General features: G+C 41.3%; 1 protein-coding gene across 2 annotated transcripts in view; it reads left to right on the forward strand.

Moving 5' to 3' along the window:
• MYO1D (myosin ID) overlaps positions 1–25,503 on the forward strand; it is a 319,245-nt gene that overhangs the window by 240,486 nt on the left and 53,256 nt on the right. The window contains exon 22 of one of the 2 annotated variants that reach the window (XM_023653034.2): positions 20,670–25,370. The exons of the other annotated variant lie outside the window; for it this stretch is intronic. Coding sequence (XP_023508802.1) covers positions 20,670–20,763 — 94 coding nt within the window. The 3' untranslated portion in view covers positions 20,764–25,370. Of the gene's footprint in view, positions 1–20,669; positions 25,371–25,503 lie in introns of those variants that run through there. 2 annotated transcript variants of the gene reach the window in all.

The following is a 25,503-nucleotide window of genomic DNA, read 5'->3' on the forward strand; positions in this document are numbered from 1 at the left end:
GTTTGACTGCCACAGACAGGCAGCCTGCATTTCGGGTCATCCAGACTCAGGCTTTTCCTGGAAACTGACACTACCCACTTTCCAAACCAGGTCTTAAAATACAAAGCAATTGTCAAAATCCACAGATTTTAGCATTTCCTATGGGAAATTTAGTTTATATGAAATTCTCAAATCCTCCTTCGGTTATTTTCCATTTGATATTTAGTATTCTTCCATGAAACTTGCCAAATGACTAATTCATCTAATTTACCAAACTTAGCAATTTACCAAAAGTCAGTTTATAAAGTTTAAAAACTTTGACTGTTTATGAAGTTTAAAACAATTCAGTTAGTTGAGATAGCAATTAATAGCTTTTAAGAATTTCCACAAAGTTTTAATTGATCAGTTTCATAACAACAGTTTAAGGAATAGTCTTTCTGTTTCTGACACCGTTGCTGCAGCTGGAAGTAGCTGGGACAGAAGAGGAGAGGAGGGCAGAGAGGAGAGCACTCGCCCGGTACACCTGAGCCGCCATTCCCACAGAGGGGAGGCCGAGGGGCAGAGAGAGGGAAAGACCAAGGGGCCACAAGGGACAGGCTGAAGGGTGAGGAGAGTCAGAAGGCCCTCAGAGGCCCTGCTCCTCCATCCGGTAAAAACTGGATAAACCAAAAACAGTTTTGTTAAATACGCAAATTTGGCAAATTGGTCGTTCAGCAGATTGATCCTTTGGCAAATTCACCATTTGGCAAATTCCTTTTCATCAATGAATTGTCCTAGTTCCTAAGTTCCCCTAGCTTAAGCTAGTAGGAATTGGGTTTCTGTCCTTGCATCCGGGAGAGCCCTAACCTAATGCACTGAAATCCTACAAAAGTCAACGGCTTTTTTTTTAAATCAATGACTAATCATTCTTTTTTTTAAAGATTGGCACTTGAGCTAACATCTGTTGCCAGTCTTCTCTTTTTTCTTCTTCTTCTTCTTCTCCCAAAAGCCCCCAGTACACAGTTGTATACTCTAGTTGTAGGTCCTCCTAGTTGTGCTGTGTGGGACGCCGCCTCAGCCTGGCGAGCGGTGCCATGTCCGCGCCCAGGATCCGAACTGGAGAAACCCTGGGCCGGCAAAGTGGAGCGCGCAAACTTAACCACTCAGCCACAGGGCCAGCCCCAAAAATCAACAGTTTTTTATAGATTGGCACCTACTAATAAATAATTCAGCAACTGTTGTTGGATCTCAGTAAAATTTATAATTGATATTTCATTGCCAACATTTAGGATTTCTCCTAAGATACATTGAACCTGCATCTAAAGTCTTACTGGAGTCTCTCTAGCAGATTCAGGTGTCTCAATTTTGTAAATATTGGGTATTAAACTCCTCTGTAGGAATTGATAAATTGATATTGTGAGGTTGTATTTTATCCAATTTAACTTTGCTGATTTTGTATATGAGCTTTTAAAACAAATGCTTCAGAATCTGCCAGTTGTTGGTTGTAGTTTTTTCCTTGTCTCTGGGCATCAAAATTGAAGATATCGGTGATTTGGAATTTTTAATTGCTGTATTAGTGTCTGTGTTGTCAAAGAGATATAATTCTGTTTTTTCTTCTCCATATAGAAACATATTCCTGTCTCTAAGTTTTAAATTCTTCTTCCCAGCATTATTTCAGTTTTTCCTCAAGTGAAATAAAAATCTAATACGTAGTTATGGGGCTGGCCCAGTGGCGCAGCGGTTAAGTGTGTACGTTCCACTTTGGTGGTTTGGGGTTCGCCGGTTTGGATCCTGGCTGCGGACATGGCACAACTTGGCAAGCCATGCTGAGGTAGGCGTCCCACATATACAGTAGAGGAAGATGGGCATGGATGTTAGTTCAGGGCCAGTCTTCCTCAGCAAAAAGAGGAGGATTGGCAGCAGATGTTAGCTCAAGTCTAATCTTCCTCAAAAAAAAAAAAATCTAATACACAGTTGAAATGAAAATAATAGATTATTGAGTCTGTTGGAAGAAAATGATTATCATTTTGGATTTTGTGATGACGAATGAGGCAAGTCTAAGGATAGTCAAACTCTAGATTTTAGCAAGTAGGTTTCAAAAAATACAGAAAATTTGAAGTGTTAATCCATGACTAAACCCTCTGAAATAAAATATGCTCAAGGAAAGGAACGTTCCCCTTACACATGAAATCTCTACAGTTTTATATGACAAATTGAGGGAGAAATGAAAGAAACCAGTGTGGCTGAATGTGGAGCAATCTGAGCTCAGATTTAAGAAAACCAGGAAAAAAGATAGAGGGAAGGTGGTAACGAAAAACAATGATAAAAAATGGCAGTTGCCTGTGATAATCTTGTCAAGAAGACTGAAGTCATAAACGAGCTGAGGCTTGAAGAAAATAATAACAAAAATGAGGGAGGAGCGCTGTGTGTTTGAACGAGGATGGGACAGACATCATTGTTCAGGGAAAATGGTACCATGTTAATAGAAGGTGTTTTTACCCATCAAGAAATAAGTCTTTGAAACTAAAAATAAGCATTAGGGAATGTAAAACCCAACTAGGGAAAAAAAGACAACTGGATGCTTTATCAGTTGGAACAGTGAAGCTCCGGGTCAGGCGACTCACAGCCTGAGACACTGGAAGACATTTGGTGCAAACCCCCGTCCACTCGCAGTAGTCTTTGAGCTGGCCGTGGAAAATGGAGAAGGTGCCAAAAAACTGAAGACCAGGTAAAGATTTTCCTAATTTTGCAAATGCGAACAAAGATCCAAAAATTACAACCCTTGTTGAACCTGACAAATTTTCAGCAAAATTCTAAAATAAACTGTCATACTTTATAAGTACTTAGTGGAAAAAAGCAACAAAAGTCAACATAAGTTCAGTGAGAAGAAATTGAGTAGAACTAACCTTTAAGTGATTTCCTTTAAACAGTGGCTCGGATAAAGACATACCAAATTTGCAAATAACACAAACTCAGGAAGGATAACTTATACTTCTAGATGACAGAATCAAGATTCAAAATATCTTTACAAGCTAGACTAATGAGAAGAAACCACAAAATGAAAAATGTAAAGTTCTGCCTTTGGGTTCAAAATGTCATTTGCACACCTGTGCCATAGGACAGCCTCTCAGGGTGCTTCTGTCCCCAAGATTCTAGTATCTGTCATTCCCTGGGATACAGATAAGAAACATATCAGGGGCCCGCCAGGTGGCCTAGTGGTTAAGTTCGTACACTCAGGTTCAGTGGCCCAGGGTTCTCAGGTTCAGTTCCCCGGGCGCAGACCCAGCACTGCTCATCAAGCCACACTGTGGCAATGTCCCACATACAGAGCAGAGGAAGACAGGCACAGATGTTAGCTCAGTGACAATCTTCCTCAAGCAAAAAGAGGAAGATTGGCAACAGATGTTAGCTCAAGGCCAATCTTCCTCCCAAAGGAAGATTTGTGTTCTTGAATTCAAAGCCCATCCTCTAGCTAACAGCAGTTACTTCCTTTAGCTTCTCTTTGACAGCTGGAAAAATTGTTCCAAGCCTCCTTTTCTTCATATTTGAGACCAAAAGAAATAGCTGATATGACATTTTGGTTTTAAAAAAAAATGGCTTTTGCATTTTCTATTTTTTGTTGTTGATCTTCTTTTTCATGTGTCAAAAACTATAGAATGTCAAATTTTCTATAGTTATCATTATTAATTTTATAACCAGAAAAAAATATTTTAAAGCTATGAGATTATTTTAGAACATCTTTTCTTCCAAAAACAAAGCAACTGGTAACCAGTAAATTCACATAAAATTTTCATAGTGGAAAAAAATCAGCTTGATCTGTGCATCCGTCCTTGGTAAGATAGAATTATTACTAAATGAAGCAGAGAGTTATGTCTTGGTCTTAGGGAGAAGGATACCAGGCCTACAGATATCATAGAAAAGGAAAAGAATCTGACTGAGGATATAAGGAAGAAAGAAATTTCGGTATAAAATGGAAAAGGAAAGCAGCCTTACTATATTAGATGACTCAGAGAACTCCTTCTCAGAAAAAAAAAATCAGGGAACAATTTGTTAAAGGATATTATATTGCTTGCTAACCAAGAGAAATGAAAAACACCCAAGCACAGCCTAGCTAAATTATGCCATTCAGAATTAGTAACTTCTGGTTTTCCACATCTGAGGCTTCTTTGGTGCATAGCAGTTCTTGGCCTTCTCTGTTTAGCAAATGCATTGAATTAAGAGATCTAGTGGAAATGAGTATTTGACAGGAAACAGTGTGGCTTCTGGTCCTAATTCCCCTACCAGCTAGGTGGAAACCCTTGAGCAGATCAACCTTTTTTGTTCCATGGTTTATCTGTAAGATTAAAAGTCTGCACCAAATCTGTTTATTCATTTAAAAAAATGTATTTCTATTTCCATGATGAAAAGGTCCTGGAGATCTGTGTCACAACAGTATAAATATACTTAACACTATTGAACTGTATACTTGCAAACAGTTAAGATGGTAAAAATGAAAGTCAGTGTTGGTTAGCCAGCACCATAGAAACAAGGAAAAAAATGTGTATTTCTTGAGGCTCAATCACATATCAGACATCATCTTAGGTACAGGGTTACGAATACCAACCACCTGCCATCAAGAAGCTTGTGGTCTCTTGAGGGAGACAAACACATAACTCAGTAAGCTTGTTGAAGTATAAAGAAAGTGGCTTAAAGCACAGAAGTCAGAGTATATCTTTAGATGGGAGTGAGAAATGGGAAAAATGTTCTGAGGAAACGTCATCAAAGAGAACTGCTATTTCTACTAGGCTTAAAAGGAGATCTTTAAGTTTAAAAAGTGGTGGACTTCCACTTCTAGCCAAAATGAAGTAATAGGATGAGATTTATCCTCCTGCCTGATACAACGAAAAAACAGACAAATATATGAAACAGTAATTTTCAAGACAGTGGATATCAGACAATGAAGGATGGTGATCCTTGAGAGACAGCAAACAAGGGAGGTGAAGCCTACAATTGCCCCAGCTTATTTCCATGAGAGAATATCCAGGCCATGGCACCATGGGAACCATAGTGGAGCCTGGGGGCTTGGGAGACCAAGGTCACTAAAGTTTGCAGGGCAGAGTAACAGAGGAGAGAGCTTCACAGACAGAGAACTCCAGAGATCTGCAAGGGTCCCTGTTAAGTATTCATCTGAATACTGATCAGCACATTTGTATAATCAAAGAATAACCAAAAAGATTAGAGGTAGCAGTGCCTGGCACTCAGGGAGTAGTGCCTATTCCCAGCAGCCAGACTGGAAAACCTCGTAATTCACAGGGCATTAAGTACAGTACACAGAAGGGTCTTGCTTCAGTTATGGGGAATCACTGGCCCTAGACTGAGCACTGTTCTGGCTGACTCTAACAAACTTAAAAGCAAGATGCAAAAGGATCAAATTATTTCCAAGTAACTTAACAGCAACCCAGAAAAAAACTCAAGAATATTTATAGGAATACAAAATTATCTGGCAGTCAAGTAGGGAAAATTCACAATGTCTGGCATTCAATCAAAAATTAGCAAGCCTGCAGAGAAGTAGGAAAATATAGCCCATTATGAGAAGAAAAATCAATCAAAATCAACCCAGAACTGCCACAGACGTTAGAAATAGCCAACAAGGACATCGAAATAGTTATTATTAGTGTATTATAACAAGCTGTTAAAGATGTGGAAGATATCCAAAAAGACCCAAATTAAACTTGTGGAAGTGAAAAATACATCTGCCATGAAAATACACTGGAAGGGATCAACAGCATATTAGACATTGCAGAGTAAAAATTGGTGAGCTTGAAGACATAGAAACTATCCAAAATGAAGCACAGAAAGAAAAGAGAAATTTTGGGGAAAAGGTACAGGTATCAACAAACTGTGGGACAACTTCAAGAAGTCTAATATATGTGTAAATGAAGTCGCAACCAAAAGGGAAAGACAGAAAAAATATTTGAGGAAATAATGCTGAAAATTTTCCTAGTTTGATGGAAACTTTATAAATCCACAGATCCTGAAAGTCACACACAAAAAATCGTGAAGAAAACTACACCAAGGCATATCTCAATCAAATTGCTCAAAACCAGTGATAAAAATAAAATTTTAAAAGCAGCCAGAGGAAAAAGACACATTACATACAAAGGAATAAAGATCAGATTATAGCAGATTTCTCATCACTAACAATGAAAGTGAGAAAACAATGGAACAACATCTTTAAAGTTTGTTGTTCTTAGTGTCATCAAGTGGATTCTGACTCCTAGCAACACTGTGTACAGCAGAGTGGGATCCTGCCTCATCTTTTTGCACCATCCTCTCACCTTCTGGCACTGTATCAGACAATGCTCCGCTGGTATTCATAGGGTCTTCATGGCCAGTTTTTCATAAGTGGCTGGCCAGGTCCTTCTTCCTAGTCTGTCTTAGTCTGGAAGCTCCACTGAAACCTGTGCACCGTGGGCCACCCAGCTGGTATTTGAAATACTGGTGGCACAGCTTTCAGCATCACAGCAACACAGCAGCTGCCACAGTATGACAACTGACGGACAGGTGGTGTCGGTCCCTGACCAGGAAATGGACGCGGACCACAGTGGTGAGAGCACCAAATCTTAAGCAGTAGACCACCAGGGGTAGCGTCGTTAAAGTACCGAAGGAAAAAACTGTCAACCTACAATTCTATACAGGCAATAATAGCTTTCAAAACCAAGGAGGATTTAAAGACTTTTCAGACACACAAAAGCTGAGACAACTCATTGCCAGTAAATCACAGTTTTTACAAAAAATGTTAAAGGAAGTCCTTCAGGCAGGATAAAAATTTACCTGATGGAAATACAGATCTCCATAAATGAATAAAGAGCATTAGAAAGAATAGCTACATTGGTAAGTGTATGGTTCTTTCCTTGTTATTTCAATTTTTTTAAAAGATAATTTTCTGCTTAAAAAGTAACTAACAAAGTAATATGGGTCAATTCATGAAGAGAACATAACAAACCTAAATGTTTATGCCCCTAATAGGAGAGTTTCAAAATATGTAAAGCAAAAACTGATAGAACTACAAAGGAAAATAGACAAATCCACATTATAGTTGGAAATTTCAATACCCCTCTCTCTATAATTGGTAGAACAAGTCAACAGAAAATAAGGAAGCATATGGAAGACCTGAACAACACTGTCAACTGAATTGACCTAGTTAACTTTTATAGGACGTTCTACCTAACAACATCAGAATACACATTCTTTTCAAGTACATGCTTGCCAAGATAGACCATATTCTGTGCCATGACACAAGTCACAATTAATATAAAGGATTCAAGGTCCCTGCTATAGTGAGATAAAATTATGAATCAGTAACAAAAGATCTCTGAAAAATCTCTAAATAAGTGGAAGCCAAACAACACACTTCAAAGTAACCCATGGGTCAAAGAGGTAATTAAAAGGAAAGATAGAAGGTATTTTGAACTTGATGAAGATAAAAACACAACCTATCAGGGGCTGGCCCAGTGGCACAGTGATTAAGTGCACACGTTCCACTTTGGCAGCCCAGGCTTCGCCGGTGCAGATCCCAGGTGTGGACATGGCACCGCTTGTCAAGCCATGCTGTGGTAGGTGTCCCACATATAAAGTAGAGGAAAATGGGCACGGATGTTATCTCAGGGCCAGTCTTCCTCAGCGAAAAGAGGAGGATTGGCGGCAGATGTTAGCTCAGGGCTAATCTTCCTCAAAAAAAAAAAAAAAACACAACATATCAAAATTTGTGTAATGTTGCTAAAGCAATGCTTAAGTGAAAATTTATAGCACTAAATGCCTGGAATAAAAAAGAAGAGAAGTCTCAAATCAGTGACCTCAGCTCCCACTTCAAGAAACCGGAAAAATAAGAGCAAATTGAACCAAGGAAAGCAGAAGAAAGAAAACAACAAAGATCAGAGCTGAAATCAATGGAATAGAAAACAGAAAAACAATAGCAAGTCTCAATGAGCCTAAAATAAAATTGATTAGCATCTAGTCAGATGATGAGGAAAAACAGAAGACACAAATTACTAATATCAGGATGAGAGAGGTGTCATCCGTACAGATTCTATAGATACTAAAAAGATAACAAGGGAATATTATCGTTAATGTTGTATGCCAATAAATCTAACAGCTTAGATGAAATGGACAAATTCCTTTTTTTAATTGTTTTTATAGTTGTATTTTTTTGTTTGTTTTTAAAAATTGGCACCTGAGCTAACATCTGTTGCCAATCTTTTTCCCTCCTCCTCCTTCCCCCCCACCTCCTCCCCCTCCTCCCCCTCCCCCAAGCCCCCTAGTAAATAGTTGTATATTCTAGTTGTAGGTCCTTCTGGTTGTGCTGTGTGAGATGCTGCCTCAGCATGAGCAGTGCCATGTCCGCACCCAGAATCCAAACCAACAAAATCCTGGGCCGCCAAAGTGGATTGTGCAAACTTAACCACTCTGCCACAGGGCCAGCCCCAGCCAAATTCCTTAAAAGACACAAAGTACCAAAGCTCACACTAGAATAAACAACCGGAATAGTTCTGTGTCTATTCGAGAAATTGAGTTAGTAGTTAAAACTTTCCCACAAAGAAAACTCCAGGTCCAGATCGCTTCACTGGTGAATTTTATACATTTAAGAAGGAAGTAATACCAGTTCTGTATAACTTCTTCTAGAAAATTGAAAAGGAGATACTTCCCAGCTCATTCTATGAGGCCAGGCTTACCTTGATACCAAAAGCAGACAAAAATATTCCAAGAAAACTAGCAACCAATATTCATTGGGAACATATAGATGTAAAAAAAATCCAAGCAAAATTTAGTATATCCACTCCAGCAGTATATAGAAGGAAAAATCATATCCAACAGTATATAAAATGAGTAATACATTATGACCCAGTGAGATTTATCCCAGGCATGCAAGGTTGATTTAACGTTCAAACATCAATATATTTGGGGCTGGCCCACACAGCATATGTGTGGTGTAGTGGTTAAGATTGTGTGCTCTGCTTTGGCAGCCTGGGGTTCACAGGTTTGGATCCCAGGCATGGACCTACACACCACGCACCACTCATCAAGCCATGCTGTGGCAGCGTCCCACATACAAAATAGAGGAAGATTGGCACACACATTAGTTCAGGTATAATCTTCCTCAGCAAAAAAAAAAAATCAATATATATAATTCACCATATAAATAAACTAAAAAGAAAAATGATATGACATCTCAATAGATGCAGAGAAAGCATTTGACAAAATCCAACATCCATTTCTGGTAAAAACTCCCAGCAGACTAACAATGGAAGTAACTTCCTCAGTCTGATAAAGGGCACCTATGAAAAATCTAAAGCTAACATTATATTTAATGGTGAAAGACTGAATGCTTTCCCCCTAAGACAAGATTCAGCACTATGGAATAATTTTTGGATAATTATAGTGTCCATTTTGGATAATTGTATTAATTGGATAATTTGTATTGTCACTTTATGGTATCACTTTGGGAAACGGTTTGGCAGGTTTTTTTTTAAAGTTAGACATGTACCAACCATATATTCCAGCCATGCCACTCCTAGGGACTTACTCAAAGGAAATGAAAGCATGTAGCCACATAAGGACTCATGCACAAATGTTCATAGCAACTTTATTTGTAACAACCAAATACTGGGAACAACAACCCAGATGTCCATTAACAGCTGAGTGGATAAACGAACATTCAGTGGACTCCTCCTCAGCAGTAAAAAGAATGACTATTGATACACACTACCACGTGGATGAACTTCAAAATGAGCGCTTGGTGAAAGAAGCCCCCCTGAAAAATGTACATATTTGTATGATTCCATTTATATAAAACTCTAGAAAATACAAACCTATAGTAACAGGAAGCAGATCGGTCGTTGTCTGGGAAAGGAGAGTGGGTGGGGAGGGGCAAGAAAAAGGGATCACAAAGGAGCACAAGGAAACTTTAGGGGGTGATGGATATTTCGAGAGTGGTGATGCTTTCATGAGTATATACACATCTCAGAACTTTTCGCGTTGTGTGCTTTGAATATGTAGAGTTTGTCGTATGTCAGTGATGCCTCAATAAAGCCATTATTCAGAAGCTTGAGACTGGGATCTGGAATCTCAGGAGAGATGTCCAGGTGAGATGGGGCTGTGCATTTGGGGTGGACGAAAACAGCATGAACACAGCCACTAAGGAACTATCTGAAAATACCTGGGCCCTGTTCTGAGAACAGTGCGAACTAGCCCAGTGTGGCAGGATCCGAGGTTGTGTGGAGGGAGTGGCAAGAATACTAGAAAGGTATGCAGGGATGACCTGATTGTCAGGGAACCTGGAGGCAATGTAATGAGTTTGAACTTATGCCAAAGCGGGAGGAAGTCACCAGGGAAAATATGTCGAGTGAAAAGAGGGGCCAGATTGGAACCCTAGGCTATTGTTGTGTTTCACGGATGGGAGGTCAAAAAGGTGGAAGGAGACCTTGGGGCGGTAATCTCCTGGAAAGGAGAAGTGGACGACATAGCCAAATGCCTCAGCATAGACAGAGAGTAAGACCCAGAAAAGGCCATTTGACTTGGTGGCCTTTGAAAGTGCCTCCAGTCAAGTGTTGGGGGCTGAAAGCCAAATTGGAAAAGAAATTAATAAGAAAGATTGAATGGAAGTATATTCTGATCTTTAAAATGTTAGTATATCTCTTTCTATTCTAAATGCTGTGACTTTAAACTCAAAAGTTTAGTTGTTTATACTGTACAAATTCCAGTAAACCAGCTCCAGGGATCTGTTCTGTAGGTGAGAACCTGAAAATCCAGTTGTAGATGAGTTCTAAACTCGGCCAGCTGATGCCGAGTCCCAGGTGAGCAAGGTCCTGAAGTTGTTATTCTACTACCAGGTGAAAGGAGTAATTCTGTAATTGGAAGTGGTGGGTGATCCTGGGAAGACCAGGAAACAGTTTTCAAACCTTATACACATAGCCATTCTGATATCCCGTCTCCCTGGAGACTCACTACCCATGGGACCCTCTGTTATTTGATGGCAGTTTATCCGACCTCTCATATGGTTGATAAAAGAACTTAGGACCACAAACAAAGGGAAATATTTTTTTCCAAGTAACTTATTTTATGTGCATGAAGTTTCAAAGCCATATTCCGCTACTTTCCTATATGCAATTTCTGCCAACCATTTCTTACGCTTTATAAACAAAAGCATTCTAATAGCCAACTCTGGGGTCTCTTTAAAACTTGTTTCTCAATCTTAAAAGTTCCATCTGTTAAGGGCCCAGCCCAGTGGTGTAGTGGTTAAGTTCACACGCTCTACGTCAGCAGCCTAGGGTTCACAGGTTCGAATCCTGGGCGTGGCCCTACACCCTGCTCATCAAGCCATGCTGTGGCGGTGTCCCACATACAAAATAGAAGAAGACTGGCACAGATATTAACTCAGGTTGAATCTCCCTCAAGCAAAAAGGAAGATTGGCGACAGATGTTAGCTCAGGGCCCATCTTCCTCACCAAAAAGAAAAAAGTTCCATCTGTTGGATTCTTATTTAGACTCTATTTTTGACTGTCGCTAGTGAACACTAAATCATATTCACTATTTTGTGACTAGACCATATATGAATCCTTGGTAAATAAACTCCACATTGTTCTTAGTTAAATGATATCCATCTGTTCAGAACAGCAGAACTCAAACCTGAAAGGAAACCTTTGGCAAAAGGGAAGGTGTAAAAATAAACCTCTGAGCACCTGACAAGCCTTGATTAATTGTTAGATATTACATGTTATCTCTGTTCTAAATCACTTATCCTTTTTAAAAGAGAAGCAGTAATAAATCAAAGCCAGTGTTTATCAGATTGAGAACAGACGAATGATTAACTCACAGAAACACATTTCTTGGGCACATGGACTACCATCATCTCGTTTAGTTCAGTTTAGGTGGTTTTGGTATCCTTAACAGTGGGTGAGGCGTTTTTGATATGTATTACAGAATTTTCTGTAGAGTTTTGTACTGTTCAGAAAACTTCACCTTCCTTTTGTAAAAGATTAGAGTTGGAAAGACACAGTTGTCCTCAGAAAGCCTTGCAGGTGACTCTGATGCAGACTCCTACATGTGCTGTCCTTTGTTGCTTCCATCCTGGAGAGAGGAGTAAGAAGGTCAGGAGACCTAGGTTCCTTTAAATATAAAACCTTATGGTTTAAAAACTTGCCGTCAGCTCCAGTGCTTGGAACTTAAATAGTAAATAGGGCAGACTAGCAAGCTCGACAGTTCCGCAGTGTTCTTCGTCTTGCACATTTGGGAAAATAGATATTTTGACATGCTTCCTCTTCCTTCTCCCTGACTCACCCTGATCTACCTAACAATGAGCTAAATTTATGTAATTTTGCTCTCAGATTCTATTAGTGGATTCCCTTTAGTGGGTAAAAAGGAATCAACTGTAAGGCTTTTTTTGTGACTTTGAGGTTCCTGTCTGCCTTGTTTCTGCATTTCTGCTGTGTTATGTCTCTTAGAAGAAGGCATCGATTGACCACAAACCAAAATGAAAAGATGCTCCCTTGATGGGAAGCATAATAGGAACCTACCTTTTAAAACGTCCAACTTTCGGGGCCAGCCTGGTGGTGCAGTGGTTAAGGTCTCACATTCCACTTCTGCGGCCCGTCAGTTCGTGGTTCCAGATCCTGGGTGCAGACCTGCGCACCACTTAGCAAGCCATGCTGTGGCAGGCGTCCCACATATAAAGTAGAGGAAGATGTGGGCATGAATGTTAGCTCAGGGCCAATATTCCAAAAAAAAAAAAAAAAGTCCTGCTTTCTCTTCCATTGCTGTGGGTATGCTGAACACGGTGGACTGATTGCCGCTAGAAGAGGCGGAGCAGAGGGTCATCCTGGGAATTCTGGGGTCTCTATGAAGAATTTACTCCTGATCCCTCAATCCAGCTGTCATTTCTCTGAAGAGCAGTTGTCCGAGAAAACTCCAGAGAAGAAAAACAGGAATCCTTAAGAGATCATGGAGGGGAAACCAGGTTAGGAGAAGCCCACCCCTGAGGGAGTGGCAAGTGAAGGCCATGGCCTAAGATGGAGAGAGGGAGCCCCCTGAGCAGACAGAGAACTCACTGCATCTAGTAGGACTGAAATAGTAAGAGCGACATCCGTAAGTCACCCCAAAAATCCCTTCCCTTGTTGTGTATTATCACACCACGTGTACATTTGATGTAGTTCAACCAAACAGAATTTATTATAACTGTAAAACTTATAATAAAACCTCATTTATTTCTATTTTACTCATTCAAAATTGTTGTCAGTAAGTAAAGTGATACAAAAGAATCGAATGTCAGACTTTGCAGCTCCAGGCCCCCGCCTAACGATGTTTCAGTGGACTGAGCTAACTAGACAAGCTCGGTCAGCGGTGGGGGGCGTGGGACTGCAGGAGGTGGGAGGGGCACTTGGCCTGGACCAAAAGGAGCCTCAGAGTTAGATACTTGTTAATTATTTCAGTTTCACTCTAGAGTATTTTCATCATGCTTAGTTTTATGTGAAACAGGATCTAAATTCTGGATTTTTGCGTCAAAATTAGTGCTTTAGGTTTGATTTTTATATGTCAACATCTTATTGCTTTCATTAATAACAACAATAGTAATAACTGCTTCTTAAGATGCTACTGTTATGTCCATTTATTGACATAAATTATCTGATTGAATCTTCAAAGTCACTCTACTGCAAGGTGGACAGTCTTATCCCCATATTACAGGTGAAGAAACTGGGGTTCAGAACATAGAAATGATTGACCTGAGATCACATAGCTAATAAGTGGCAGAGCAGAGTCAGATTCGAACCCAAGCTCCTGACTGCAGAGCCCATGATCTCTGAAAGCCACTGTCTCTACGTTAGGACGAGGAGCCTGCAAACCTCCACACAGGTGTGCCTCCTGACTTTCCGAGGGCTTCGCTGTGCCTCACTTCGCTGGCCTTTGCTTTCATTTCCTCAACCTACACAATGAGCCCCAACTCAAAAGCGCCTGGCCCTCCATAGATAAGTTAGATGCCAGAGGTCCAGCAGTAAGCAACACACCGCTGCTTACCACGCTGAGCTTACAGGTAGATCACGAAAAGCAATTACAGTTGTGCTGAGAACCATGAAGCTGGACTCAGGAGGTTGTGAGTAAGAGGTTTGCTAAGAAAATTATTAGGAAAAGACTTGCAGGAGAGTATTTAGCCTGATCAAGAGAAGAATTTGTGGAGACGCTGTCTATATTTGGAGGAAATAAAATTGAATTTCTTTACTAAACATACTGTAATTCAGCCTAATTCAGTTGATTTAAATTAGCTGGCTCTACAGAATTTCCTCTCGTGCGCATCAATCTGAGAAGTCTTTGCCAGTATGGATACAGTTGTTTCACTTGTCCACTGTTAACGTGTTTTATGGGAGGTCTCAGTTGGGACTGAAATTATACCTAAAAGTGTGTATGTATGTGAATTCTCTTCACTTACACTGGATGCTAAAAGACAATGGAAAATTGTCTTTAAAGCAGTAAGAGGGAAGTAACGTCAACCTGTAATTCTTTACTCAGCCAAAGTATCAGTCAAGTATGAAGCTCCAAATCCAAAACAGGGGCTGGCCCAGTGGCATAGTGATTAAGTTCAAACACTCCGCTTCAGCAGCCCAGGGTTCTTGGGTTCAGATCCTGGGTACGGACCTACACACTGCTCATAAAGCATCCCACATACAAAGTGGAGGGAGATTGGCACAAATGTTAGCTCAGTGACAATCTTCCTCACCAAAAAAAAAAATCAAAAAAATCAAAAACAAACAACCAAGGGGAAAGTGTGGTCAGACAAGCAGAGACTTTCACACACCGTTTTTTAGGAAATTTTCTGTGGATATATTCCAGCAAACTAAGGTAATAGGAAAGAGGAAGACATGAGAGCCAAGAGGTAGGAGATCCAAATCAGGAGGGAAATAAAGTGCAAGTGACAGCCGTGGTATGGACTTCACGAGCGGTCAGTCCAGAGCAGAGCAGGAAGACCGAGGGCTTCAGCGAATGGGACTGGGTGGAGGGGGAATTCACGGGGCTTTATTCTATCCTTAAAAAGCTAGATAATGTAAGAGAAGAGGCAATTGTAAATTCTAAGGGGAAAAAAAGGCGTTCAAGAGAGAACATATTTGGGGACATTACTTAAGTAGCGAATGATAATTACACGGTTGCAGTAATAAAACACTGCTGGATTTCCAACTTTTGGAATTAATCTTAGCCAAAGCATAGAAGCCTTAGTTATGTTACAGAACACTGAGCTGATAATAGTCAATATTTTTTAATGCCTTCTGTGTTCCAGGCACTGTTCAAGGTGATGGGGATACAGGCAGTGAACAAAATAGCTCTCAGACCTCACGTTTTAGAAAGGGAGATGAACAATAAACACTTATAAATAAGATAATGTCTAGAGCACTGTGGAGAAGATGAAACAGGATAACATGATGCAGCGCAGCTTGGGAGAGGAGGCTGCTTTTGCTCCCATGGAAGACCTCTCAGAAGGAGTGACGCTTCAGTTAGGAGTTGAGTGATGACAGGAACGAAAAGATCTGGGATGTTACCAGGTGGAAGAGCAAAGGCCCTAAAACAGGAATTAGCTTGTGACCGTCAAAAGGTAAGGGCCAGTCTAGCTGGAGCAAAGTAAATAAGGGGGAGAAGTAGGAGAATGGTAGTCAGCTATAGCCCAGGCCAGGTCATTTAAGATCCACGGGCAGTCTGGGTAAGGCGGTTGCAATGAGAGACCATTTTTTAGCAACGGGAGTGATGTATCTGATTTATGTTTCATAAGAATCACTCTGGCCATTTTGTAGAGGATGAATTATAGCGGGACAAGAAAGCGGCTGGTCCTGGAAAGAGAAGCTGATGACTTGCACTAGCGTTTTAGCAGTGGAGATGGCGCAGGTATATTTTGGAGGTGGTGATGACAGGACGTGTGTGGGTGAAAGGGAAAGAGAGGAGCTCTCGCTGGAGCACCGGGTGGATAGGGTAGCATTGACTGAGAGCGGGCTACTTGGGATAGGAGCAGCTTTGGAGGTAAAATCATGAGTCCATTGTTGGAGATGTTACAAAAGAAGTATTTTCAACCTGGAGGATGTACAAGTACAGCTGACAGGAGTAGGGAGTTGGGAGGGAAGTAGAAATGCTAAACAGAACGTAGAGATGCTGACACCCTCACCTTATCCAATGGGTGGTAGAGAGAGACAGTTTCTTGTCATGGAACAAAAACAAGGGCTACATAAATGTATTATTTAATGTAATAAAGACAATGCAAAGTGATATAAGTATATTGATTAAGTTATAGATAAAAAGGACAAGGAGGTTGTTAGAGATATAAATGCAGATAATGTCTGAAATTGATAAAATAAGAAAGAGCAGTATAAGCATATTATTTCGTGATTGGAGTAACCATCAAAAGAACTGAAATAGAAGCAATTTAGAACAAGCATGAAAGAAGGGAGCAGTGGGCCAAGGGACTGTTACTTTCCGTTTTATTCAGTCCTCCGCGTGGGTTACTTTTAAAGAAAAGAAGGGTAATGTTTTTAATTGCCTCAACAAAATCAGATTTTCTGTATGTGGAATGGAAGTGCTTTTTGATTTCCCAAAATTAATTGAACATTGCAGGAGAGAGGGTGTTAAAAGTCTTATTTCTTCAAAATAATACTAAGAATTTTCCACTTTAGAATGTGCTAAAAGGTGATGGCGAGTATGCTACCAAGTGTCAAAAGAAAAGGTTGTCAGTTCTTTTCTTGACCTGTAGAAGCTTCAACATTTCTAATTTAATTCTAATTTAAACCCTGTTCCCTGTCCTCTCCCACCTTCTAGAGAACCATCCTAGCCCTTACCAGAATTTACAGTTTTTCTAGGTCATTTGTCAAGCTTAATGAAATTGAGAGTTCCAGGAAAAGAAGAAAGACTTGATACAGGAGGTAGTCTGAAGGAGCAGAAGAATGGCAGCAACGGGAATAGACACTTAAAAAGCGACAGTTGAGGAGACGGGCCATTTGGAGGGTTGCAAGTATATCCAGTCATGCACCACATAATGGTGTTTCGGTCAACGACAGACCGCATGTACAACGATGATCCCAGCATTAGTACCACTTAGCCCAGGTGTGTGGTAGACTGTGCCGTCTAGGTCTGTGTGAGTCCACTCCAGGATGTCCGCACAACGAAAGCACCTAACGACGCATTTCTCAGAACATATCCCCATTGTTAAGCGGTGAATGACTTTATCTTAGCTAGAAGTTTGTCCTCCATTCTCTGGCCGCTTATCTATGACAAAATTTCCTCTACCCGCCCCCCTCCTGCTGTCACAGCCACCCCGCCTCCCACACGCTTCTCCCTCCTAGCTGCTTTGCCTTCTCTCTCCAGCCCAGCAAGCCAAGGACACACTTCCCACTGATATAACTACTCTGGCATGAATGGGAGAAAGGCCCTTTTAAGGCCTATTCTGAGTGATGTTTTGAGTTACTTTCAATCAGGAGAAATTCTCTTCTGTGTGTTTTTATTTACTTTTCCCTCCACCTCCTAAGCCTGTGACCTGTGATTCTCCGTTTGCCCCACCTTCCCCCTCCCAGACCCCGTCCTTGCTGGAGCCAGCCCTTCCTATAAACTGGAGTTGACACTACCCTGTTACTTCTTTCCCTTCCCCCTCTTCTCCAACGACAGACATGGCGCACTGGGTGGCTTGTATTCGTGGAAGATTAGTTACAGCATTAATAGACACCCTTAGGATTAAAATTCCATCCAGGTTCAGCCCCTACCTCCTCATATTTAGTTTAGTACCTCAGACCCCAAAACTTGGCATCACAGAATCCATCTGTACACAGAGTAATCATGTCAAACTGGGATTTCATCCAGTCTTTTAGATTCGCTGGAACTTTACAACAGTAGCTTTGAAATTAGCTTTGAAGGCATGAGAGTGATAGAAGAGCATTAAAAACTGTGATACCTTAGCTTACTGGGTATGATGGTTGATATGAGGAAACTGTCTCCTTTTGCATCTTACAACAAAGAAAGTTTGACTAAATATAAAGACAAGTTCTTCCTCTCTCTTTTTTTTTTTTCCTAAAGATTGGCCCTGAGCTGACATCTGTTGCCAATCTTTTACTTATTCTTCTTCTTCTTCCTCCCAAAGCCCCCCAGTACACAGCTGTATATTCTAGTTGTAGGCCCTTCTACTTGTGGCATGTGGGACGCCACCTCAGCATGGCTTGATGAGTCGTGCCAGGTCCGTGCCCAGGATCCAAAGCAGTGAAACCCTGGGCCGCTAAAGCGGAGCACGCAAACTTAACCACTCAGCCACGGGGCCGGCCCCTCTAAAGACAAGTTTTTGACTGTCTGAGACCGATTAAATGATGGAAGACTCCAGATATTACTGCTTTTCATCCTTAGTGATACTGAAAAAATAGAAATCTATATAAGATTGACGGGAGCCATTCAGGTAACTTCTTGAGGCCCCTCTGATCTGGGTTCACTGGTCTTTCACTGGCAGTTGGTGGAGCATCATGAGACTATAGGATGGGGAAGAGCTTAAAGACTCCAGCCAATTCTCCACAATGGTCAGATTTAAATAGAGCTCATCCCTGGCTGCTTCAGAACTGCTCCTTTCTAAAGACCTCCAGAGGAATCTATTCCATAGCTCCCTTGGTGATTTATTTAATGATCTTAAACATCTGCTCAGAAAACTTCGTCCTATTTCTAAAACAAAATTCCCTATGCTATGGTTTCTTCTAGTTCTCACGGGCTGTGGAAATAGCTGTCACCATCTGGCGACTCACACTATGATACCTTGATATACTCCTCTTCTGACCCTTTATCTCTCCTTTATTCACAGATCTTATCCTCTGGCTCTTTAATGTATTCAAATTGTACATGCTCAAGATCAACAACAGTTGAAAAGCTATCATAGTGGGGTGACTACCGGGGTGCGTTTACTTCCTCCCCCTGCGAAGTAACTGGAAATTCAGATCTAGCCAGATGTGAGAGTTTACCGATCATTGCTCATCACTCGGAGATTGATGTCTTGGGAGAGGGAAAACATTACTGAGACAGGGAGTTCACGCTGCTGGGCGAGTTCTCCATTGCTCACCCGGTGGGAGGGGACATTTTCAGTCTCAGTCTAGGGAACTTCCTTTCACTTCCCTTGGGTGTTCACCATTGTAAGAAACAGGTTAGATAGGGAAGAGCCACACAGAAATCTCACACAGTGTCTTCTCTGTAGCTGCTACCAATACAGGATTCGTCGTGCAGGTCTGAGAGCACCATATGCAAGTTAAAGTCTGGGAGGCCTGTGTACCCTTGGGCCCAGCACAACTCAGAATACTTCAGAGATTCGTCACCACTTAGCTGGCTCAGCATTTTGGCCTAGAGCAATACTATCCCCAGTGAACAACGGAAGTGAAATATGCCTGTTACTGTCTTAACCACTGAGAAAACAAATTGCTCATGGAATATTATTTTTCCATATGCTCACTTATGTGGAAATCAACTGAAGTTTCTATGATACCAGGATATTCGGTGGCTCAGTAATAAAGCACTATAGTCATCAACATTTATTTACAACACAGATCTCAATGTGTCTATTAAAAAAGTACCAGATTCTTTCATCGTGGAATTTATCTATTAATTATCAACTATCATTTACTGAGCACTTAAGATGTACGAAACACTCTTCTACACGTTGAAGGCAGCCACGAGGTTGGTTTCAATCCCCTGACCTTGAGGAGCTCACAGTCTGGAGAGGGCAATATACATAAAAACAAATGCTGATAAGCCAGCAAAGGCTATATTAAAGGTGCATGGGAGCATAGAGCAGGCCCCCTAACTCTGCCTTGGAGAGGACGTGCCGCTGGTCTGGAAGTGAGAACACTTGCTCATCCAGGAGAGAATCAGGGAAGGGCTGAGGGACAGAGCCGGAAATCATGGGAAGGACAGATACCTCTCAGAGGCTGATCTGGGCAGGGAAGAGTCAGGAAAGGCTGTCGAGTACCTTCTATGTGGGATGACCAAAGGTCCTGGCTTGCCAGGGACAGCCCTGGTTTATGCCTGTTGCCCCAGCATAATAATTAGTAAAGCTGCCTTGTTTAACTCTCAAGAGTGTCCCAGACAGTTGATAAGTCCCAGGGCCTCCTGACTTAAACACTATGCAAAGGCGGTTGGTAGGTTATAAAGCAAGTACGCTAATCAGATTTGTGTTCTGGAAAGATAACTCCAGCAGCCATGAGGAGGACAATTTGTAGAGGGAAGAGACTAGAGGCAGAGAGACTCCCCACAGTGAGAGAAGCAGAATTAGACACCACTTGCCCTGAAAACTAACTATATTCCAACCATATTCTAAGCACACGCTTGCCTAAGTGTTGGTGATAAGAACATCTCTGTCTCCAGTTATGGTTTTTTGAACAATATCAAAGTTGCATAGCTGTTCTGAATGTGTCTTAGTCTTTTAAGTTCCTAGTAATTTTCAGAAGTAGCTACATAGCTACTAACCTGCCTTTTTTTTAAATACAATATCACAGAGATGTCAAGAAGATTCTGAGAAATACTTGGGGGGAAAAAGATCTTGATACTTTTTTGGAGAAAAGGTCTTAGCAAGATAGAGGGGCTCTGATGACCCAAGTTTAGGTTAGAAGGTTGCATGCATGATGTTTGTCTAAGAAGCTGCTACTGGCCATTATTGTGACATACATTTTGAATTGCTTTCCCACTCTTGCAAACAGGTTTTACCAAGCCACCCACAGTTCTCAGCCGTCTTTTCTGAAACTAGTGAATGCGTCTCTGAGATGGATGACTGGGACTGGGGTGTGTCTCTAAGCCACGGAGCTGAGTTAATTGGACGTGGAGACTGAACCCGTAACAGTGACCTCATTAGCACCCCTGAACAAACCAGGCACAGCCTCATTACCGGCAATTTTATTAATGCCCTTTGTAGGGGGACTCTGTGATCACCCACCTCTGCTGCCCGCACTCTTCCTTCCGATGGAGCTGCTTGGACTTGATGACTAAGCACAATGACAACAGGAGACCCCACAGTGACCGAGTCATCCGGAAGGGCCTGGAGCCCAAGTTACTAACACGTTCATGCTTGACAAGCTGTGTGATGTGGCAGAGAGAGCGCAGGCTTTGGACTGAGAAAGCCTGCGTTTAAGTCCATCTCTGGACAAGAGACCTTGGATATCCTTAACCTCTGTCTACCTTATCTTTCCTCATCAGTGAAGTGAGGATAGCAATGCCTGCTTCGTATGCTGTTGTATTTGGGTTAGCCTGGCCAAGCTCCTAGCACAGGTGTGGCACATAGGAGGTGCTCAGCTGATACTGGCTGCTTTCATTATTGTTGTCATGGTGATAATTACGCAATCGCTTCTGTCCCAATGCGGTCATTCATTCAGCATACATTTTTTTTTTTTTAAAGATTTTATTTTTTCCTTTTTCTCCCCAAAGCCCCCAGGTACATAGTTGTGTATTCTTCGTTGTGGGTTCTTCTAGTTGTGGCATGTGGGACGCTGCCTCAGCGTGGTCTGATGAGCAGTGCCATGTCCGCGCCCAGGATTCGAACTAAGGAAACACTGGGCCGCCTGCTGCGGAGTGCGCGAACTTAACCACTCGGCCACGGGGCCAGCCCCAGATTCAGCATACATTTTTTGAGACCATACTACTTGCTGAGCAGTGTTCTCCACACCAGGGGTACAGCCATGAACAAGATGAACAAGGCTCCTGTCCTCAGGATGCTCAGACAACACCCTAATCTACCTCTGCTTTCTTCATTTGCTTCTTAGTTTATTAGCTTCTGCCCTCCTTCCTCCCCCTACCATTTGTTTCCTTTTCCCAGTGTCCCCCTACCCTCAACCAGAAACTACCATCTCCTTAGTAGTTTTACCCTGTCAACATCTCGAAAGGCCAGCACCTGTTCCTTCTGCTCCTCTCGCTCACATGCAGAGCGCCGGTGGCTTCCCTTTACCTCCTCCAGCATGCAGTGCCCACACTGCCTGCCTCAGAGGTGCTGGGGTGCTGTGCCCTCTGCCGGGAACTAACCCCCATGCCTATTTCGGTTTTCAGCTTCAAGGCTGCTTCCCCAAAGAAGCCTTCCCCTGAGCCAGTCCCCAGACAAGTCTAAGTCCTCGTGTTCCTGCCATCTAATAACACCCTATGTTTTTGTTTATAACACCTTAATTGTAATTAACTTTTGCATGATTTTTTTTTTTTAATTTAGTGTCTGTCACTTTAAGGAGGAGGTTGTGAGGAAGTCCATGAGGGGAGGTCTGTGTCTGTCTGCCAGTCTAGATGCTCAGTCACTATGTATTGAGTGAATCTTTATTTAGGAAGCTATAGATGGATTTCTTATCACGGAATGCATTTGATCTTAATTAGAAACTCACACTGAAACAGGTGCATGGAACTGACCTTCAGTTCTGGACTCCCTATCCAGATGCCTCTGGTAACAAAGTCATTACTTGAGGGTGTTGACTGATGCCCACGTTCCGGCTCAGTTCAGTCCTGAATAGATAGGTGTCCACAGCAGCCAGGCCATCACTGGCCAGATGAAGAATGGCTGCTCTTGTGGGGAGAGGTGGCAAAGCAGATGGTCAAGGGCTAACAGTCGAATAGATTCCAGAATCTGAGCTGCTGCTCTCTATGCTCATGTTTCCAGGGTCCAGTGGGGTGAGGTTTTAGAGGGACTGAGGTGGGAACTGCATTATAAAAATGGGTGCTGCAGGTGCCTTCTGTTGCTGCAAAGAAGAATCGTTAAGACACAGGGTTAGCACGAGAGTATTTTCTAGGTAATGAAATTATTTCTAGTTCTACACATTATGAATCAGGAAGAACTATCATCAAGAGTGATGGACTGCTTTCTACAATTGTGAGATTTGCAGGTATGTTGTTTCTAGAATGATCACATATTACCCTTTGTAATAGTGACAGCAAATGCAGACAAGCCTCGTTGGCATTCACTTCTGTACTTTCCTCCTTAAGCATCACACGTCTTTCAGCCTCCGATGTCTCCGTAGAGTAAGAGTTGAAAGTGAAACTGTGTGGAAGGGCCTCTGTGGCTCTTTACTTGTTGTCTCTGTGGTCACTGTTACTTTCCTCTCATTTACACTTACCCGGATGCTTAGTCTGTCTTCCCCGTCGAACTATAAGTTCATTGAGAACAGAGAGTATGTCATACATGTATTTAGTCATCCCGTGCACCTAGCAGGAAGCACTAAATAAATATCAAAGGAGGGAAGGAAGGAGAGCAGGTCGGTGGGTAGGCTCTGGTTAGACGGAAGGGAGGATGTGGAATTCACCCTGGGTTGCACACTACACCACAGCGCTGACTGTATAGCCGCTTAACAATAATTGCTAAGTATAGGGTGTCAGCTTAGAAAGGAAAGGGGCCACATGCTGATCGAGATTTTCCTAAGTGACTCTGAAGGAAGCTGACGTCAGCTTCATATCCAGATTTGTGTGAGTAATTAGAAACTTCAGAGCAAGGGTAAGGAAAATCTTCCTGCTAGCTGACAGCCCCCTTCTCAGCCCACTTTGACCAAGTCTTAAAGGGAAAGAAATGGAGGGGGTAGGGATCCGCTGCTCCTGGGCCTGGGCTCCGCTCACAGCCTCCATGCGAGAGCTCCAGCACCTGCGACGGCGAGGACCCCACACCGGTCTCTGGAGGCCGGTACTGTGTTGTAACCTGGAAGTGCTTGTACAGACGCTCTGCTCATCGTCGGTGGGCAGGTCAGAGGTGCAAACTGACGTCCAGATTCTTACAGAGAAAGTTACCGCAGCAGATTTTAACCAATTGTTGCTACATCTCACTATCTCGTGCTATTTTTATATTCCCCTATCGCCTTTAGCCCAGCAAGAGGCATCATTCTTAATCAAGAAAGAGTTTAAAAAATCAAATATATTAAATCAAAGTCTTTGTAGTTCATCTTAAACCGATACAAAGCAGGATGAGGAGGAGAGAGGAAGAGCCGCCTGACTTTTTGGCTCCTGCGTAAAGCAGACCCTTCCTGTGCTGCGTGTGACTCGGTTTGAGATGGTTCCCGCTGGTATGCAAAAGCATGGGCTGAGACCCTTACATGTGAGCTTCCGATTAGCCTCAACCTCCACTTGTTCGTTATTTGTATCTTTAGACATGCCCATTCTAACAAAGAAGATGGATAATTCACCCAAAAAAGATACACAAATGCTTAGCAAACATTTGGAAAAAAGTCACCTTCGTTACTAATCAAAGGTATGTGAACAAAACAATAAACTACTGTTTTTTTCCTTCAGGTCAGTGTATTTTAATGATAGTAGTCTACATCAGTGAGAATGCAGTAAGATTCTGCACCGATATATTACTGAGAGAGGTAATTGATACAAATCTGGAAAGCCATTTGAAAGCATAAATCAAAAGTCTTTAAAATGTTCCTACCCTTAAAAAGACTGAAGGGAAATATAATAAAATGTTATTAATAGTAGTTGTTTCAAGAATTATGTTGTACATTTAGAGTCAGAGGAAAAAATAAACATTACAAAATTTTCGGTGCTCATATCCTTTGTCCTAACAATCTCTTTTCAAGAAATATGTCTTAAGAAAGTAAACAGAAATATGTTCAAAATTTTATGTATAAAGACACATATAGCAGCTAGTATAAATACTGAAAAACTAGGAACAACCTAAACATTAGAAGAATATCTAAACAAATACTGCTATAGCCGTACAGTGACATTTTCTACAGCCATTAAAACCTCTTTTTACAAATTTTTTGATGTCAAAGGAAAGTGCTTATAAGGTTTTTAAAGTATTTAACATTATATCCAAATTGTAGTCACAACTTTGAAAAGAAAATATGCATAAAAAGAAGGATTAGAAGAAAATATGCCAAAATGATTAATGCTGAGTGCTTTTGTTTTTACTTCTTTCAATTTTTCTGTGCTTTTCACCTTTATTTCAATGAGTATGTGTTGCTTGATAATCAAGCGAAAATTGAAAGAAAAAATAATTTTAACTTTTTATGGCAAAAGTTAATTACTAGAAGGATATGTAAAATATTAATGTTACTATGTTAATATGTCAAAATATTAACCATGGTCCCTGTCTAGATGGTGAGATAGTATTAAGGATGAAATTTTGTTTCTACTTCTTTATACTTTCCAAATTTTCTACAATGAACATGTATGAATTTTAGAATTAGAAAAAAAAAGGAAAAAGTTGGAAAAAAATGAAAGCAAAAAAAGAAAAGTGCAGAACTTATAATAGGACTGAGTTCGTGACGGTAGTTATAAATGTTGTTAGTCTGCTTGTAAAAATACTCAAAAACATAGCTTTCTCTGAGTGATCCATCACCTCATCTTGAGAGTCAGAGTTTTAACGTTAGGTGTAATTGTTTTGTATCATGGGTCCTTGGTTTTAGTTGTCTCTGGGTATTAAAATTTCTTTTTAATTCAAACGCTCCATAATGTACATTTCTTTCTGGCAGCAACTTTCCTAGAATTACTACTTGTCTTGTTTGGCTTTTAAAAACTGGAAACCATCTCTGGTGACCCTCCATGGCCATATGAATCGGTTACCATATTTATGCA

The sequence above is a fragment of the Equus caballus genome, chromosome 11 (genome assembly GCF_041296265.1).
Source record: "Equus caballus isolate H_3958 breed thoroughbred chromosome 11, TB-T2T, whole genome shotgun sequence".
Lineage (NCBI taxonomy): Eukaryota > Metazoa > Chordata > Mammalia > Perissodactyla > Equidae > Equus > Equus caballus.